General features: G+C 37.0%; 1 protein-coding gene across 1 annotated transcript in view; it reads right to left on the reverse strand.

Annotated features, from left to right (window-relative positions):
• Nucleotides 1-1,358: 1,358 nt before the first annotated feature.
• LOC146136900 (uncharacterized) overlaps nucleotides 1,359-18,736 on the reverse strand; it is a 52,206-nt gene continuing 34,828 nt past the window's right edge. Inside the window, exons 37-44 of the mRNA XM_083396278.1 lie at nucleotides 18,519-18,582; nucleotides 17,122-17,450; nucleotides 14,870-15,017; nucleotides 13,147-13,414; nucleotides 11,967-12,158; nucleotides 7,562-7,692; nucleotides 5,324-5,501; nucleotides 1,359-2,798 (exon numbers count right to left, since the gene is read on the reverse strand). Of these exons, the coding sequence (XP_083252404.1) occupies nucleotides 2,608-2,798; nucleotides 5,324-5,501; nucleotides 7,562-7,692; nucleotides 11,967-12,158; nucleotides 13,147-13,414; nucleotides 14,870-15,017; nucleotides 17,122-17,450; nucleotides 18,519-18,582 (1,501 nt within the window). The 3' untranslated portion in view covers nucleotides 1,359-2,607. The remainder of the gene's footprint in view (nucleotides 2,799-5,323; nucleotides 5,502-7,561; nucleotides 7,693-11,966; nucleotides 12,159-13,146; nucleotides 13,415-14,869; nucleotides 15,018-17,121; nucleotides 17,451-18,518; nucleotides 18,583-18,736) is intronic.

The raw sequence follows: 18,736 nt of genomic DNA on the forward strand, positions 1-18,736 counted from the left end.
GATTATTCTGACTATCCACCGTATTTAGTTATCTAAATCGGTGAAATACAGGCTGTAGAGTCAGGGCCGGCCTCGTGACTCGACGAAATCGCACATTTGACCGGAGTCGGATCTATTTTTTTGGCTGGAGTCGGACTCGGGCGATTTTAACTGACTCCGCAGCCCTTTCCTCGACCCAAGAAAAAAGTTCGAGAACTAGCAGGCTAAGATTTCAGTGGCATATTTCCGTACAATGTTTTGCGACTTTATCTCCAAAAATCTGTCGTAGGGTTTTACTGAAATTTAGCTTCAGTAGGTCGTTGGTCTTAAAGCTATGCCATTATAGATTATTCTGGTTCGAGATACCATTGATTTGTCGGTCTTGTGTGCCCATCCTACTTTCGCCGCCGGTTAGGTGTTAGACTTCTGTCGTGGTAATAACGGGAATTCCCCGTGATGTAGGTGCATCAATTGGTAAATTAATTATTCAGGCGTTAATAATAATGGATGACGGCTGATGCTTCTTTGACCGGGTAAAGTTAAAGGAATGCGCATTGAATCAGTAGAAATTATTGTGTTTCCTCATACTGTTACGATGCGGCAGAAATACAAATTTATGTTGGGGGTTTACTTATATTCTGACACAATCCATTTACTTGAAGGTTTAAAATTAAAATAAAATTCAGTGCACCTCTTGAATGACATTAACAAACAATTTTTGTGCTGAAGCAGGTTGCGGAAAGCATTTTAAAGCGGACCGCCTTAATACAATCAAAAATAAACAATGTTTTCCATTAATCGCTTGTAAGCCATAATAACTGCAGATAAATGCTGATCTACGGTGGAATTATTTCAAAATGTTGTCTTATTTTAATAGATACAAAGCTTCCTCATTTCGGCGGGCACACTGGGCAGTGTATTGACGAAACGGGTAAAACAAGAAATAAAAGAAAATCGTGAATTCTAAGGCCAGAAAAGCATCGCCAAAGTAGGTTTTGGGCGTTCGACCAATTAAATAGAAATGGGCGCGGCATGGATTTTAAGGGAAGTGGTTTGCTGGCTTGAAAGAGCCATTAGGGAAACGACAAGCTATAAAAACGATCTTGGCTAATGTACTGGAATTTTATTAAGAAGTTGCCAGCAAAAACAGGTTTTAAGTTGACGGATTTCAAGCGAAAATATAATGATATTAAACCTGGGCCGTCTTGTCAACTTCGCCACGTCTTCGACGATAGTACGTTTGTGTAAGAGAAACATCACAAACCAGTTGAAAATACGTAATAAGAATATCAAAGGCCATACGTTGAAAATGAATAAAGAGTTATTCGAAACGTTCAAAACGATACCTACTTCTGTATGGGCTTTGATATTCTTATTACACCTTACTACAACCTCAAACCATTATGCTCCACAGTTGAAAAGACATTTGTAAACATGCGTAACACGATACGACCGACAAAAAAAAAAAACAGGATAAAACCAATAAAATGGTAGTCACTTAGAAATTCCGATGAACCAATAAAGTTGTTGGATTTACTTCAAAATGCTGTTTTAGCTTGCGATAACTAGCTAACGCTAAATCGTTAACGCACCTTAGACAAAGACGAAAAAAGTCAAAATTTTTCCTGACAGGACGCTGGAAGAAAGTGGCGAAAATCACTAGCACTTTTGCCTTTCAAATGTTCCCAAATTCGAAAGAGCTAGTTTTGAAACATCTGCAGAAGGCATTGCCCCAAAATATATTTGCATCCAGTGACCAGGGCCGGCGTGGATTTTTTAGAGATGAGGTGATAATTTGATGCCAAAAATAGGTAGCCGTAACCAAAATGAAGAAGGCGCCATCTTTATAATTAGATTTTTTCTAGTTTTCAAATATTACACTTAGGCTACATGGACCCCCTAAAACAGGTCCAAGTACCCTAGTAGCCCAGTTTAAAAACCCTTGTTCTAGAGACAATGCTAGAATCAGCGAAGTAATGAGTTTTGACGCGATCGAACGACCATGTTACGATGTGGGTCTTTTTTAAACAACTTTTGTTTGCAAAGTTAACAAGTGTAGATTAGGCCTTAAACATACGGAGCACACACACACAAAAAAAAAATTAAAGAAAATACCGTGACGTCCCTTTTTAAGAATTTGAAGAGCATCTCATGTAGGATATGTCCATCATTTTTTCCCGAAATTCCGCAGCGCTCATTGGAAGACGTGAATAACGACGGATTGCCAAAGAGCATTAGGGAAAAATAGGGCGTTTATGTTATTTGTGGACAATTGCGCAGAGCGTCCCAAATAACGACTAAAATTGGTCCCAAAAAAAATCGTAAAAACTCACATTTTAGGTACTTTAAAGAGAACGTCTTGTGAAGGCCAGACTTTGGGAACATTTTTCTGTTTTCTTACATTGCGCAGAGTCTTCAAGTCCAAAAAACACAGTCTGCCAAGGATAGTTACTGCCCTAGTACAGGACGATTACCAATACTTCGGCTCTTCATCAGGAATAGAATAATATCGAACATGACTATTTTTGAAGCTGTTTTTGTTTTCAAAAAAATACGCAGAGCGTATTGCGAATCCAACATAACAAAGAGTGTCATAAAAAGCGAAAATGAACCCTTTTCAAGGCATTTTCAGGCGCTCGAAAAGAGCATCTTGTGTACGGCGTCCAAGTCGTCGTGAATAACTCCGATCTCGCTCCGCAGCTCCCCCAAGCGGCGGTCGTACGACGGCGACGACTTGACTCTTGTGACGTCACGCGTCTTGGTTTGGAAGGAGACGTCATCGCTCGATTCTCGGTAGCACTCGAAGGCAGTTTCGACACCTTTTTGAAGAAAAAAAATGATAAGCTGCTACTCGTTTTTATTTTTAGGGACAGCAAATCTTTTACAGGTGTTTCGAAATTTGAAAATAGAATTTTATTCCGGGTTAAAAGTTTTTAATTGCGGAAAATAATGGAAGTTACGCCGTTAATTTTTTAAATGATTTTTGTTTATATTTATTCGGAAAATGTATGGTGTTTTTTTTTTGTATAAAACAGTTGAACGTACTGTCTTTTTCAATTTAAAATAATTTTTATTAGACTCTTTCCATGATTTTTAGTCTTTAGCTTAAAAAAAAGAAATTTTACATTAGAATTAAAAATCATAAATTTTGACAAACAGAACAAAACCCGGGCTTAGAACGTACCAGCGAGTACAGGACACCTTCGGATCGGCGAAGTTTGAGCTAAAGCAGTGGTAACCAATGTAAGGCCCGCGGGCCAGATCTGGCGCGCAGGGCTAGTTTTACCAGCTCGCGGCTAATATTTTGTTAATGAACATGTCTGTGATTGGTCTTTTGTCTGCAGTTCCAAACTTAATTGCGACGAAATTTTAAACTGGACAACAGTTTATTAGAGCTCACTGCAGTTGTTATTGCATAATCAGTATTTCATAAAGTTTTTATTGACACTAAAATTTATTGTTTCAGACAAAATTTCTAAATTAACCGTTTAGATGTGCAACTAATGGTGCCCATATAGAAGTGTATTAAATAAAGTAATGATATTTTTAATTATTTTTAATAAATTGTTGATTAAATGTTTAGAAGTGTATTTAATGTGTCAAAAAAACTTTATGAAATACTGATTAACATAAAACAAACCTCATTGCGATATCTTATCATTTCACTTTTTAATAATTTTTTAAATTGTAAAAAGACTTTATGGACACCCTGTATTTCCTTGTATTAACGATAAACAAGTTGTTAAGTTCGACACAAATTTTTATATCCGTTATCTGGCCCTCCATGAAAAAAGTTCAGTGACCCCTTGGCTAATAGGCGGGCGGGTCGAGCACCGGATGTCAGGTTTGAGGTCGGCAAAATAATGTATAGGCGAGTGAAGTCGCTACGCACGAAATCATATATTATGCATTATGCATTATGGGATTATCGATTCTGGGATGTTTCGTCGAGCTTAATTTCGGTGTTTGGCCAAAGAGTTGAGCGTTATACACGTAACTAACTTGGGAGTGGCGAAAACAGGTTGTACGATGTTATTATCGGATCCTAGTCGAAAACTTTTACCGGGGTGTTGAACTTTTTTTATCGCAGCACCCCGAAACAATTTTTTGGGGTAACACTAATTTACGGAATGATGAATGGTCGGAATGGTCGGAACGCTCACATTATTATTATTAAATATAATAACACTCGACCCATCGTCACCCAAACGCTAACCCCCACCCTAACCCAAATATTGTGCGTTGGTTTAATAATTGTTTTAACGGGGTAACACTTAAATTAGTGAGCGTTCCGACCATTCCGACAACTAGGGGTTATAATGAAACTTTTAGAGATGAAATTGAGGTCATAAAACAAGTATACTGAAGTAACGTTGTTTTTATGTCAACAAATGTCAAACTGAAATGAAGTCTAAATACATTTGAGGATAACGCGTCAAACCGTTCTTTTCAATAAATTATTTTCTTTCGAAAATTCACAAATTTACACGCCAAGATTTTATATAGGTCTTGGTGGACCCCTAAAACTAGTCCACGTACCCAGGGGACTATGGGTATAGTTTAAGAACCCCTAGCCTATATATATTCAAAGTATTGCCTGATATGGAATTAGTCCAAAAATATGTGGGTGATTTAGCAACGATGAGCGACCAATTTCGGAGATTTCTAACCACAATAATTTTATTTGTAGTGAGTAACAAGTTTGCAACCAGCGATAAATATCGGATCAAAGCCGATACGATACTCGGGTGTTATTGGTATGGAACCAAGAATTTACCTAACTTTTAAGACTTGTTGAATCAAAACCACAGTTACACACAAAGTTAAAATATTACCATAGAGCTCTATCTTCTATAAATAAAAAAGCAATTATAGATTTGACAATGACATGATCTTTTATCTTTGTAGACCTTACGATCGCCCTGTTAAGCCAAATTAATTAAAAACTCCCCCTAGTTTGGAAAGTCCTGTTCTGGCAAGGTAATCACGCGATTTTGAAATAAATTCAGACAAAAAAGTTACACATAATGATAAGATCTTACTCAAAATGGATCATTCCACGTGTTTAGAATATAACTAAAAAACAGCATAACTGCCGAGTTTAACAAATTAACAAATAGTTTAAAAATTGTTTTTATCACGGCACTTACATAGAACACACAAACAAAATTTAGCTGTACATAAAACAAATTCCTTTTGGCAAAACATTTTTTAAAGACCTTTCAATGTGCAATTTAATTCAAACAAGCAAAGAAATAAAAATATTTCATATTTTTGAAAAATAATGAAGATTTTGTTCCAACCTGCTATGTAGGCTTCTATCTACAAAGTACATGAAACCAACCTGAAACGTAATCTTCCAGTTTTAGCAGCCGATCGCTCAGGCACGCCTCCAAGTGGTTGATATGACGTAGGAGGTTGCCGCGGGAGCGTAACGTCGTTTCCTCGTCTTCCGTACGGGAATTCCCCGATTTTCGGTTTGCGTCGGGCGCTTCACACGTTGTTTCGGTGACGCGTTCGATCTGCGTCAAATCAAGCGTATTATATAACAGGGGCTGAAACATTAATGTACACAGAATGAATATGCCATATCGTTTTTTGTTCAGTAGCGCGCTTTAGAAAGCTGCAGCCGTGGTTTTCTCATTGTCCGGTTATCAAATAATTTTCTTGTTTTTGTCGCGCCTCGTGGTTTAGACTTTAGAACGTGGTCCATTGTTGTTTTTCTTTTATTGTTTATTATATAATATATCGCCTATAGTTGCAATTGTATTGCCCTGAAGAACTTTGCCCGAATAGGTAATCGAAACGTTGGCACTTTAGTAAAATTTTGCAATAAGGGCAATTTTGCAATTGATTCATTATACACAATGTATATAATCTGTGGTCAAGGTTTAGCTGAGGTTGTGAGTTCGAAACTCACAGCAGGCTAGTTTTCTACTTGTTATTTCTCGCCTGGCGTTGCTTGCCTGATAATCCTGATTTTGCTGATGCTGACTGATTATAACAAACAGGATGCAGCAGGCCACAGTGCTATGGTTGTTTTCAACTCGCTTCCCTTTGAGCCTGTGTAGCTCAGTTGGTTGAGCGACGGTCCCGTTTCTGTCGGAGGTCGTGGGTTCGAAACTCACCGCAGGCTAGTTGTCTAGTTGTTTTTCTAGCCTGGCCTTGCTTGCGCTATAATTCTGATTAGGCTGACTGATTTCGGTAAATATTCTGTGAGGCATCAAGTGTACTATAACAGGCCCGATAAATGGTAGTTTATCGCGAAATCGAAATCCGTTATTTTCGCCAAATCGAAATCCGTTATTTCTAAAAAAAAAAATGACGGCGCTTCGATCAAATACCAAATGACCGTCCACCATAATCGTATACGCAAAATACTGCTTCTTGGTATGTGATATTTATTCATAACAAATATTATGGCAATTCACCAGTACGTGTCCTATAGTTTGTAGAGCAGACATAGGCAAAACTACGGCGATCTTCTAGAAACTAGAGAGGTAAATAAGGTCTGATGTTTTTCAAATCTCGCTTTCATATCTTAGTATAAATTAGTGGTTTTAACCAGATTGATTTTTTATTTCGTTTTGTTGCAGGCAGTTTTGTTATAAAGGTGCGTACCGAGCGATTCTCAATTGTACCACGTAACTTATTTAGTTTTGCAAAACCTATTCGGAATACGAATAGACTTGAACGCTGGGGTGGACTAAATAAATTCTATTTAAATGTTGCCTTGCTGTGTAATAACATAGATCGTCACGTTACAATAATATTGTTTGGCATAATTTGTGCGGCGATATATTTCTATATATTTAGCAAACAACACCCGACATACTTAACATTACACAAAGCCTTTTCATTGTGAGTTTTAGCCTGTTGTCGCATATTTGTCTAATTATTATATAACCCTAAACAGTAGCAACACACATATGTGTGTACATATGTTTCATTGAATACATGATATGGTACTGTATAAATCCCCCTCAATATGAAGTTGCTTGTACTAACAGATTGATCTTTTAAACCAGGGGTTCTTAAACTTTTTTTACCGCGGACCCCTAATTTTTTTTTTGCTTTGCATGGACCCCGGTAGACAAGAAATGCTCCAAAATGACGTCATAAATTGACGTCACAATACAAATAGACTTCATGACTCTGTTATTTCGGTCCGAAAAATGGGAAAGTTAAATGGAGTCTAACTATACATTCAGTGCAAAACCGTTTAATTTTGAATTAAAGTGTTTTCTTTTAAAAATTAATTACTGTAAGTATACATTAGTTCTTTAATTAGGCCTTCATGGACCCCCTAATATCAGCTCACGGACCCCCAAGGGGTTCATGGACCCCAGTTTGAGAACCCCTGTTTTAGAGGCTCCTTAGCAAAACTTTTATTGACATGTGTATTGTGTAATGTAAATGAATATTTTATCAGCGTAGTCGATTTGCGTTTAAGTGGTTAAACCTATCCAGTTCAGAATAAAAAATATTGTTCGCACATAACATTTCGAACAAGGTTTTATCGCGTATTTAAAATATTTTTTCAGCCAAAATGCCAAAACCTCATATGCACGTGTCGTCTTACTTCTATAAGTTTCCACAAATCTTTATTTTCCCTGGGCGTTTTGTTCGATTCCGTTGTAGGAATGCTTTCGAGTTCAACAACCTCCATCTTGTCGTGTCCAGTTGTGGCTTTCGGCTCATCTTTTGTTTCTTCTTTTTCAAAAAAACATTGTCAAACAGAATTAAAAAAAAAAACAGAAAAGAGCAAGTAATCTACAACATGTACTGAACACAAAATTAACAGTATTTAAGTTGAAACCCACATAAAGCCGGGTAGGATTTACAGTAAAAATATAACGTTTAAAGCAGTGATTCTCAACCTTTTAAGGCTCACGGAAAAAAATAATAATTAGGCACCCTTTAAAAAATATTAATTAGGTTTTCGGCATTATAACTAGAATTTTTGTTGAGTGTTAACTGAAATGTCACTATCAATTGAAGTGGAACAACACAATAAACCCAATACATATAGAAAAATGTAATTTGACATAAAGGTCTCTAATCGTACACAAATAGTTGTCTATCAAGAAGCTTACCAACTAAGCAGAAATCAGATTCTTATACTTATAGGCACCCTTGAGCATTACAAATGGCACAAAAGGGCGCCTCGGCACCCCAGTTGAGAACCACTGGTTTAAAGTAACTACAAAAATTTTGCCATGGAAGTTTTCCGCAACGATTCTGTTGAAGGGATGCGCGATAGTATCGGATCGGAACCGATACCCGATAGTGCTAGTATCGGTACTTGTCTGGTATCGTTGCCATTGTGATATCATCAACATAATTTATTCAGACATTTTTTGCGATCAAACAGAGATTTCTACAATAACAGAAGTTTCTAAGAAATAATGGCATTAAAAATCTAATATATATTAGAAACCTTTTCTAAGGCAAAAGTAAATTTCGACCTAACTACCTGAAATTCATTGCAATTGCACTAATCAATTTAGTTATTTTTGCTTTTTAATAATACCAATAACGTCATTAATTATGAGATCGGCCCCTGGTACTTTCGGCCTAAATCATCAACTGTCGGACATCCTATTTTACATGCGAAACACAAGGTTTACATGTTTTATTAAGTATAAGCGACCAAAGTGCATACACGAAGTTGATCTGCTTTGGTCAGTTGGTTGTATAACTTATAGACCAGGGGTGGCCAACCAATCAGATACCAAGAGCCGCATTTGTTACTTGGTTAACTGCGAAGAGCCACACTTTATACACACATGGAACGAAATGAATGGCCTATCACTACTCCATCATACTCACTCCCACAAAGCGATCGCGCGAAAAAAGTGTATATACAATGGCCTTAGGAAAACAGTCGAAGTCGCGAAATCGACAATAATCCATAACTTAACCAAAGGAAATCGAAACATTCTAAAACTTTAAAAGTGCAACATGAAAGTAAGAGCCGCATATAACTGGAAAAAGAGCCGTGTTGGCCACCGCTGTTATAGACGTTAAATACTGGGGTAAAATCGAACACACAGTCAATATTAGGGATGCCCAAAAAGATCGGGGCGGGGCCGATACCCGATGCCACGTGGTAATATGGGTAATGGGTACTCACTACTCGTATTAAGGTGGATTCGGTGCCGATCTGGTACCAAATAAATATAGGTTGTTTTAACTGAAATACTTTAGAAAAGTAAGGATCTCCCGCGGACAATAAAGAAAGATTCTTGTCTTCGTATCCAAAGATCTTAAGACTGTTTATTTATTAAAACAGATAAAACATAAAATCATTTCTTAAAATCTTTCAGAAATATATATTACGCCTATAAGGTATCGTCAGTTTCCATATTTGAATAAGAAACCGACGATGCCTTATAGGCGTAATATATATTTCTGAAAGATTTTAAGAAATGATTTTATGTTTTATCTGTTTTAATAAATAAACAGTCTTGAGATAGGTTGTTTTAGTCCTAATTTTTTTTTCTAATGCAGGGATTGTACCTTCAAAGGTAAATTTATTAACCTGTATAGGTTAAAGCAAGCCATGGCCGAATAACCAGGAAAAAATATCTTGACGTTTCAATTTATTTTATTTTGTATGTTTGACCGTAATAATATATAAAATATCGTATTAAAATGTGCATGGGATATCCCTAGGCGCTGTTTACCAAAACACCGCTTTACATTTGGATACGGCGCGCGAAAAACATCGCCGCAACAAATCACTAAAACGTATCAAAATTAAACTCTGTCAAGACAGGATTAATGCATTAGGGAAGGTTTTTTTAAATTTTATATTTCAAATACACACAACATGCATTTACCATTTACCATTCTAAAATATAGCTTTGAAAGGCATGTTCGGCGAAAAAGAGGTTTCAGTCACATTTTCCTTCGCATTATGTGCGTATTTCTAAAGTGCATTAGCGAATTGGGAACTCTGGTTTTGATATTATTGCCGGCATGTTAAGGTAAGAAAACTTTCGCATGTGCGCGAATAAATAAATTATTGTCAGTTTACCGTCAAGTGAGAAATAAATCACAATTGAAATAAAACAAAGTGAAATAGCAAAAAAGTGAAATTCAGCCGAATACCAGCAATCTGAACTTGTTTTAAGTCAAAAATCAACAAAAAACACACAAAAATCAAAATACATATATATTAGATTTTCGTAACTGCTAATCCAGTGGTTCTCAACCTTTTTTCTTTCGTGGCCCATTTACGTTGCAAAAAAATTCTGTGGCCCAATAGTTTTATGAAAGAAAAAACAAAAAAAAGGTTAGAACAAAACACAGCAGAACGTATTTCAAAACAGATTATTTCTTTAACCGTGCATTAGTGAGATATGCGGCTGAACAACAAATTTACATTCCTTTTTTTATTCCTCCCCAAGCCACTATTTCCTGTAAATTAAATACAGTGACACAAATGAAACCAAATCTAGCTTTTTTAAATTGGTCTGTGGCCCACCTTAAATGTTCTTAGGCCCACCAGTGAGCCATGGCCCACTGGTTGAGAACCGCTGTGCTAATCAATGCTTCTTATACAAGAAAATAGGTAAATGGTCACTGTCTGTTCATATGTGTTCTTTAAACGCATAAACTTTATGTTTAATGACGTTCTCTGTCGCTGTCCAGTCAGAAAAGTATAACTTTATAAAAAAAAATGTGTCGACCCTTGGGGTACGTCACTATGGGCTCTTAGGGGTCCTCTGACCCCCAGTTACGATTTTTGGAATTAGAAAACAATCCTGTTATTTTCTTAAAAAAGTGAGTCATAAAGTTTACTTTGTACAATATGTTATTCATATAAGGATTCTATGTCCTTTATTTTACTTATTTCTAACAAATATTGTGGCGCAAAAAGGGTTGGTGCATTAGCGAATGGGGACTTTGGCAATATACGCAAATACATTACTGTCAGTTTACCGTCAAAGTAGAAATAAAACACAATTGATATGACATCAAGTGAAATAGGAAACAGTTAGCTTTGATTCAACAAGCCAATCGGAATAAATTCAGTCGAATATCAGCGATCTGAACTTGGTTAAAGTCAAACACCAGAAAGACACAAAAATCAAAATACATATTAGGTTTTCCTAACTGCAAACCAATGCTTCTTATACAAGCCAAAAACTGGATAGTCACAGTTCATATGTGCTCTTTACAACGCATAAACTTTACGTTCTATTGGTGTTCTTTGTCGCTGCCAAGTAACGAAAGTATTACTTTATAAGACAACACTGGAATTACAAAAGAATCATTTTAATTTCTGGAAAAAGTGAGTGATAAAATGTACTCTGTCTGAAGTACGTCATGCATGTAACGATTCTATGCCTCTACCTGTGTAGTTAATTTCTTATCATTATGTTTGTAATTCAGTTTATATTTATTCAAAACTGTGGCACAAAGGGTTCCCAGTGTATCCCAGGTAATAAACTCCTTTATACCTATGATTTGGCATTGATAACAAAGGGCGTACATCAATAACAAAGAGCTAACATCAATGCCTGTATTATCTGCCGTAGAGTTAAAATATCATCTTATTGGAAAAGGAGCTCTCCTTGTTGGTTAATTGCAATGAAATGGCGAATATACGGAGGACATCAAAAAAACGTACAAATCGTTCTGGAGTTATTTACAATTCATTTCCATTGGTGTATAATTTATTAATTAGCCTAGGCCAGTGGTTCTCAAGCGGGGTGCCGTGGCGCCCTCGTGTGCAATTTGTAATGCTCGTGCCGATAGGTATTTGAGAATTTTAAGAATCCGATTTTTGCTTAATTGGTTAGCTTCTTAACACAACTATTTGTGTACGATTAAAGACCATTATATCAATTGACATTTTTCTACATGTTTTAATTGATTGTGTGGGTTGAGAACCACTGGCCTAGGCTATTGCAGTGTTAACAAATTCTCTACACTGACGTATACTTCAGTCTAGCGATTAATTTTGCATTTTTTACCTTGTTGGTCGCGATTTTCGTCTTTCGGGGCTGTTTCATCACGCTTTGGCGACGACTCTGGTTGGACTGTGCCGTCCCGTTCCGTTTCAGGTCCCGTCACCGCCCTGATCAGACTCATAAGGGCCGACTTGACCGATTGAAGAATGCCCTTGTCGCCGTCCTCTTCGCTGCCGGTAGGTGGCGCACCAGGGTCTAGCAAAGCGTAATAAAATCCACGACTTGTGATTGGGCTAAAATAACTTGGTTCACGCTAAAATTCGTTGTGTTGTAAAGTGAGTGAGTGAGTGAGTGAGTGAGTGAGTGAGTGAGTGAGTGAGTGAGTGAGTGAGTGAGTGAGTGAGTGAGTGAGTGAGTGAGTGAGTGAGTGAGTGAGTGAGTGAGTGAGTGAGTGAGTGAGTGAGTGAGTGAGTGAGTGAGTGAGTGAGTGAGTGAGTGAGTGAGTGAGTGAGTGAGTGACTAGACTAGATTAAATTTAAGTGGTTAAACTAAAATTTTCAGTCAACTTAGGTTTTATCTCAACTTCTAAATGTAAAAAAAATGCTATTGGATTGATTTTTGCAAAATTTCTCTGCGAAACATTGTTCGGAATAGAACGCGATCAAATTTTATTTGATGATGAATTTAATATGAATTGCTATGGCAATGATTTGGACTGGGATTAGCTTGTGATTTTTTTGTTAAATGCCATGATTTGGAAGTAAAAAGACCTGACAGCGCACAAGATCCGGGAAATTGAATTTAAAGAGAGAATTCTAGAGCTACGCGAAGATATCAGCTTACTTAACTTTTAGTTAATCCTAGGAGCGGTTTGAATGAGAAACGCTTATAGGCTAACCCGGAGCCTTCCGATTCAATACCGACAAGTAGGGATGTCTGATAATTTCGGATCGGAGCCAATACCCTATGGCAAATGATATTATCGTTTTTTGTCCGATACTAGGGTAGTATCGGTGCCGATCCGATATCAAATTGTGCATGACAGACCGACTTTACGTCCTACTCTTCCTACCTTATATGGCAAAATTACCAAAAAATATTACTTTAAAAATAGAAGATAATTGGCTCCCTAGCGAAATTTCTATATTATTTTGGTATCTGATAGACATCGATACCAAAATAGTATTCGATTATTAGCGATTCTATCACTTGGCATTGGAATTGCTCAAGTTAAAAAAATTACCCGAATCCGCTGTATTCCGAGACTCTGGCTTTGCGTCGCTTTTCTCTTTCACATCTTCCTTAACCATTTGCTCCGACGACATATTTTCAGATGGCAGATCCTTATCGATGCCGGAGGACATCTTTTCCTGCTCCTCCCTGTCTTCAGTGAACTCCCAACTCCGGAGGAGCGGATGGTTTGCCTCCGGATCGGCGATTTGCGCCTTAATTCGGATCCCATGAAGAGTCTCTTGCATCTTGGTCAGCTCTTCCATGAGCTGGTGCGTTGCCTGGCAACAGAGGACGGAAGAGTGATGAGGATGGAGTTAAATATACAGGGAAGACTGATAATTAATATAATTACCATATGCGTAGGTACACTATGTTTGGGTTTGTAATGCAGCTTGATAATGAAGTTCAAAGCCAAAAAGGTGGAATAAATCGACACCATTTCGATAAAGACGTTTCAATACGTACTTGTATAATCATCATCAGTTAATGTGATAAAATATATTCGAACCTCACTTAAGGGACGCAATTCTTATCATTCTGAGTTTCTCATCATTTAGAGAATTCCGTTCCACTATTTTTAAGCGAGGTTGGATTTGTTTAGCCACATTAACTGGTGATGATGTAAGTAGTTAGTATCGCACGTATTTACACCAAGATGATGTCGATTTACTTAACCTTTTTGGATTTGAGATTAATTAACAAGCTAAATTAGTAATTTATTCTCTAGAAGATCTTTCGTCTATGACTCTATGTTGACATTAGAGAGCGAACACCGAATATTATTATTACCAGGTTCCAATACACGATATTCGGGCATGGGGTTAAATATTTTTTGGCCAGGGTCAAATTAGCAACATTGGTAGAATTGAGACATGTGAGGATTATGCTTACCATTGGTTTTGAATTGATTACTTAGTTTATCGCGCAATACTTCAATTTTACTTTTGTTGTTATAAGAACTAGAATTTCTAAAAAAAAAAAAATTATGTCCCTCGGCTGATTTGCCACAATTGTGTCACTTTAACTAAAATTAAGGAGGTCTGATATTTGTTATTTCATCCGATACCCGATACCCGATACATATAGCTATGATTATCGCGATCCGATACGATACCAAATGACGTCATAATTATAATCAAATAATGATATTCAAATAACCAGAATCAAATAACCAGAATTGAACGAATTAACAATAAAAGTAGTGGTGAAGTTTTCAGGGAATTACGCCGAAATTTGTTCTTGCGTTAGGAAGGCTATTTATCTTCGATTTTTAAAGCAATATTTTATCAGAAATTAACCTTTTTAAGAAGACACTACCTTGAATTGCAAACACGTCGGTATTGCACCACGCAATTTGTTATCGGATCGGCACCGATACCGGACGAGGTTCCGATACAACCACTTAATATCGGGTATCGTCTCCGTCCGATATTATCGGATACTCCTAACTGAAGTGATTACTTTATTTTAACTCTACACTAACACCAGCATTAAATTGTTTAAAAAAAAAAAATTAAAGACATCCTCTTCTAATATAATAAAAATAACTCTCAAGTAGATTACAATATTTTTACTTTACTATTTTATTCAGTTTGTGCGCAGTCTAAAACTGCTAAAAACTAAAAAAAAAACTTTTCGTTTACAAGGTGAGTGAACGTCAAGTTCTATAAAACATTGGTTGTGTTTTGAAAAATACATCTACAAATTAAAGTAATGTATATTATAACAAGCACCAGCATGATATGTTGGAACATTTGGTCTCTGGAATCGCCGTTTGGATCGGCGCCAACTTCCGTGACGTCATTTCCGTTCGTTACGTCATTCAGGGAGGGCAGAAGTCCTTTGTTAAGAAAGTCATTGTTGTAGCGGTACCTTGAAGAACTAGAAAGCAAGATGTCGGGTAAAAGTAAAAATAAAACGGGATCTGAGTGGGATAGTTGAAATGTTCGCTAGAGAGCGAGGATAAATATTGTAACAGATTGTCAAACATCGTTAAAATTTATAATTTTATCACGTCTGCTATTCAAAATCATATTATTTCCCTTAACCCAGTGGTTCTCAACTGCCGGTCCGCGTGAACTTCCCAGCCGGTCCGCCAAATGTATTACAATTTTAAATATAATTGCAAATCAAAGATGTTGAAGGCTTGTCTATCAAATTTAGAACTTCGCCAGTTCCGTTATTTGCAGCATTGTGACATAACATGAAGTTAATGGTATACTTTGGACTTTATTGTTCGTCACAACTCACAATGCTGCAAGTGTTGTGCCCAATTGTTTAAAAGTAGGCTACAACTCGTCTTAAACTTTAAGACCATTTGTACGTGAAAACTTCAATAGAACAACGTATAACACGTATGATATCAAAAAGAAACAGCAAATCGCTCATTAAATCGAAGTTTTCATTGTTTGTTTTAAGTTGCATACTTTTGTCGTAATTAGATTTAGGGTTGATTTTTATTTTTGAAGGTCCACCGGTCCGCAAAATTTGTTTTGAAATTTTACCGGTCCGTAAGTTAAAAAGGTTGAGAACCACTGCCTTAAACAGGCTTCGAACCCAGATTGCACGTGGACCGCGAAATTAGTTTCTTTTTTCTGTATAGGAGCCATTAGATCAGTGGTTCTCAGACTAGGGTCCGTGAGGAAGTTTGAAGGGCCGCATAAGATCTCTTATTTTATAGGCTGATAAATTATACTAGTCTAAGTATGTTGACAGGTTGTCAGTAAGTATAGTAAGTACTGTGGATGTCCGATACTTGACATTTTATTCCGATACCGATAACCGATATTTTGGACAAAAATATCGCGACCCGATAGCAAGTGACGTCATCACTATTTTCAAACAAGCAAAATAGTTTAAATTAGAACGTTCAAAAGTATTTATTTTAGGCTAATATGCGATTAAGTTAAGATGTTTATAGTTACTTTAACCCGTTAAAATTTGTCGCATTGACATTGGATCGTAAATCATGGCTGGAATTCAGATTACATTAATTTTGTATCGGATCGGCACCGATATCACGCTAGTATCGGGCGAGTAGCGATACTACCACTTGGCATAGGGTATCGGCTTTGATCCGATATTACCGGACATCCCTAGTCAGTAAGAGTTCCGAACTGAATGCTAAAGTTATTATTGCATATTTTTTCCATTTAACCCTGTTGTAAACATTAAAGGGCTCCGTCGTGATTTTAAGGAAGCATAATGGTCCGCAAGTTAAAAAACTTTGTGAACCACTGCGTTAAAGGGGTTTAATCAAAGATACGCTGTTCACTAACATCAACCATGTTTGTCTATTAATTTTTTGGTTAAATTCAAATTTTTAGTTACACCATTAAATAAAGCGTTTTTTAATCACTCATCAGGTGCAGATCCAGGAATAAGGGAAGGTTGTGATGCTTTTTTATGTTTCGTTTCGTTTTGGGACACTATTACAACTGCATCTTTTCAAATGACTGTTTAGAATTTTTAAATTAAAAACTGGCGCAAAATGTGTTTCTCTTTTCATGAACCCACAGCCCCAACTTTTGCCACTTTAAACAAGAATACGATAGAGTATATCGCGCTTCTGAGACGCAAGTTATACAAGATTTTCATGCGACAAAAGGCGAGGCAGCCCGGACTCTTTCCAAAATCTAATTTCAGCCAAATTAATTCAGTCAATGCAATTTTTTCTCTTTGCACGAAAAGGTGGCGCTAGGTACTTTTGGGTACTGGTATGTAACTAAGATGTCTAACGATAGCAATTATGTCCTGATTCTGTTTTCGAAACCCAACAACTATTTTAGCTATACTTTTCAAAATAACGGAAACTAAAGCTCAACTTTTACAATCAAGAACTTTTGACCTTCAACGTTTTAAATAAATTCAAATAAAAATAAATTCAAGTTTCAAATAAAATCAAATAAAAATAAATTCAAGTTTCAAATAAAATCTCTCCAGTTGTTTTTTTATAGCTACAACCAACAAAATAATTTCAACTTACTCCCGAACTCCGGGCGGATTCCGGCAAGTGGAGCACACGTAACCCTCGGGTGACTTATGGGGGGTCGCACCCTTCCCGGCCGCCGCCTCACCCTCGGACCCCTGGGGCGGGGAGATCCCCTCGCAGCTGGCGTGCTGCCAGGTTAGGCAGGACTCGCACTGTAGCATGAAGCCGTTCTCTTCTTCGTCGCCGCAAACGCACTGAATGATGTCCTCGTTCACCACCTCCGCTCCGGATCCTGTTCCTCCGGATGGAGAAGAAGGATCGATCTTGGGATCGCAGGAGGACTCCATGTCGGACGTCGCTCCTTCTTGGGCAGCGTCCTTGTCCTGTTCGTGCATGGATTTTTGTGATTTTTGCCTAAATCTGGGGTTTTTAACCCGGGGTCAGCGGACTTTTTTTACGTGGTCAACGAAGGTCTATCGCTAAAATCTTAGCGTGTTATTTAAAAATGAAATATTTTTTCAAATGAATAGAGCTGAATAGCAAAAAGCGCTTTGCCGCCTTCTTTTTGAAGGTGTTTAGCAGTGCTGTAAACAATTCATTTGTAAAACTACATACGTCCCGGTCGAGTCATTTGTGAAACAACTTAAGTAGTATTATTAGACCAGGTCAATTCCTTGTCACAAAAATTAAACGTTAAACTATTAAAAAATCGTTCGATTGTAAGCAATAACTCTACTAAAAAAACAGTCATTGATTGACATTGAAATTTGAGTCATCGACTTAAGTCATTACAACACTGGTAAATATACCTTACTTCTGTGTCATATGTACTGTACCGAAAATAGGAGGTTTAGTGGGTTTACTTGTTTTACAAAGTCTCTGAACAAAAAAAAAAATTGGGTCCGCCTGGAAAAGTTACCTGCCAAGATTTAGTCCCGATTTTAAACTATAAACGAAACTAATTACCCGAAGGTTTACTGAGTCCTATATATATTACAGGGTGGATTGTGTTGAAATACGGAATATTATTGCGGACTTATTTCTATGTCAAATGTTGGACCGAAAATAGCAGGTTAAGTGGGTCTACTTGTTTTATGACGCATCTCTGAACAGTTTTATAAACAAAAGCCGTATATAAATGTTCAAGAACCCCTGGACTAAAGTGTCGGCAATAATATTTTGCGATTGTAATATTTAGTGGTCGTGTCTTTCAACGAGTGTGTCATCTCACCGATGTAAACGTTGCTCTTTGTAAATGTAAATTTATTTTATTAAAACAGGGATTTCTGCATTGTTGTTGATAGTTAGCTGTCGTGTAATGAGTTTTATGGATTTTAAATGTCAATCGCTTGTGCTAAAAATTAAAGATATATGTTAAGACTTGTTTTCAGTAGAACGAAAATTATTCCTTATCTAAAATAAATCAACGAAATGCAATAACTATAACGTACCTCGACCAATTCTCTTCCAGGTGACTTTCCGCTAGGTGGCGTCGCACTTCGCTTTTGCTTTTTTCTTAAAACGTTGCATTAAAATAAATAAACGTTGCAAAACAGTGCAAAGATATCTATTTAAGTGGAATAAACTAAAAAGTTCATATGCCCAATGAGTATTCTGTGATCAAGCCCTTCTGGAGTCGAACTGCAACGATAACGGGATCCTTATATAG

Source organism: Ascidiella aspersa, chromosome 8 (genome assembly GCF_963924565.1).
Source record: "Ascidiella aspersa chromosome 8, kaAscAspe10.2, whole genome shotgun sequence".
Classification (NCBI taxonomy): domain Eukaryota; kingdom Metazoa; phylum Chordata; class Ascidiacea; order Phlebobranchia; family Ascidiidae; genus Ascidiella; species Ascidiella aspersa.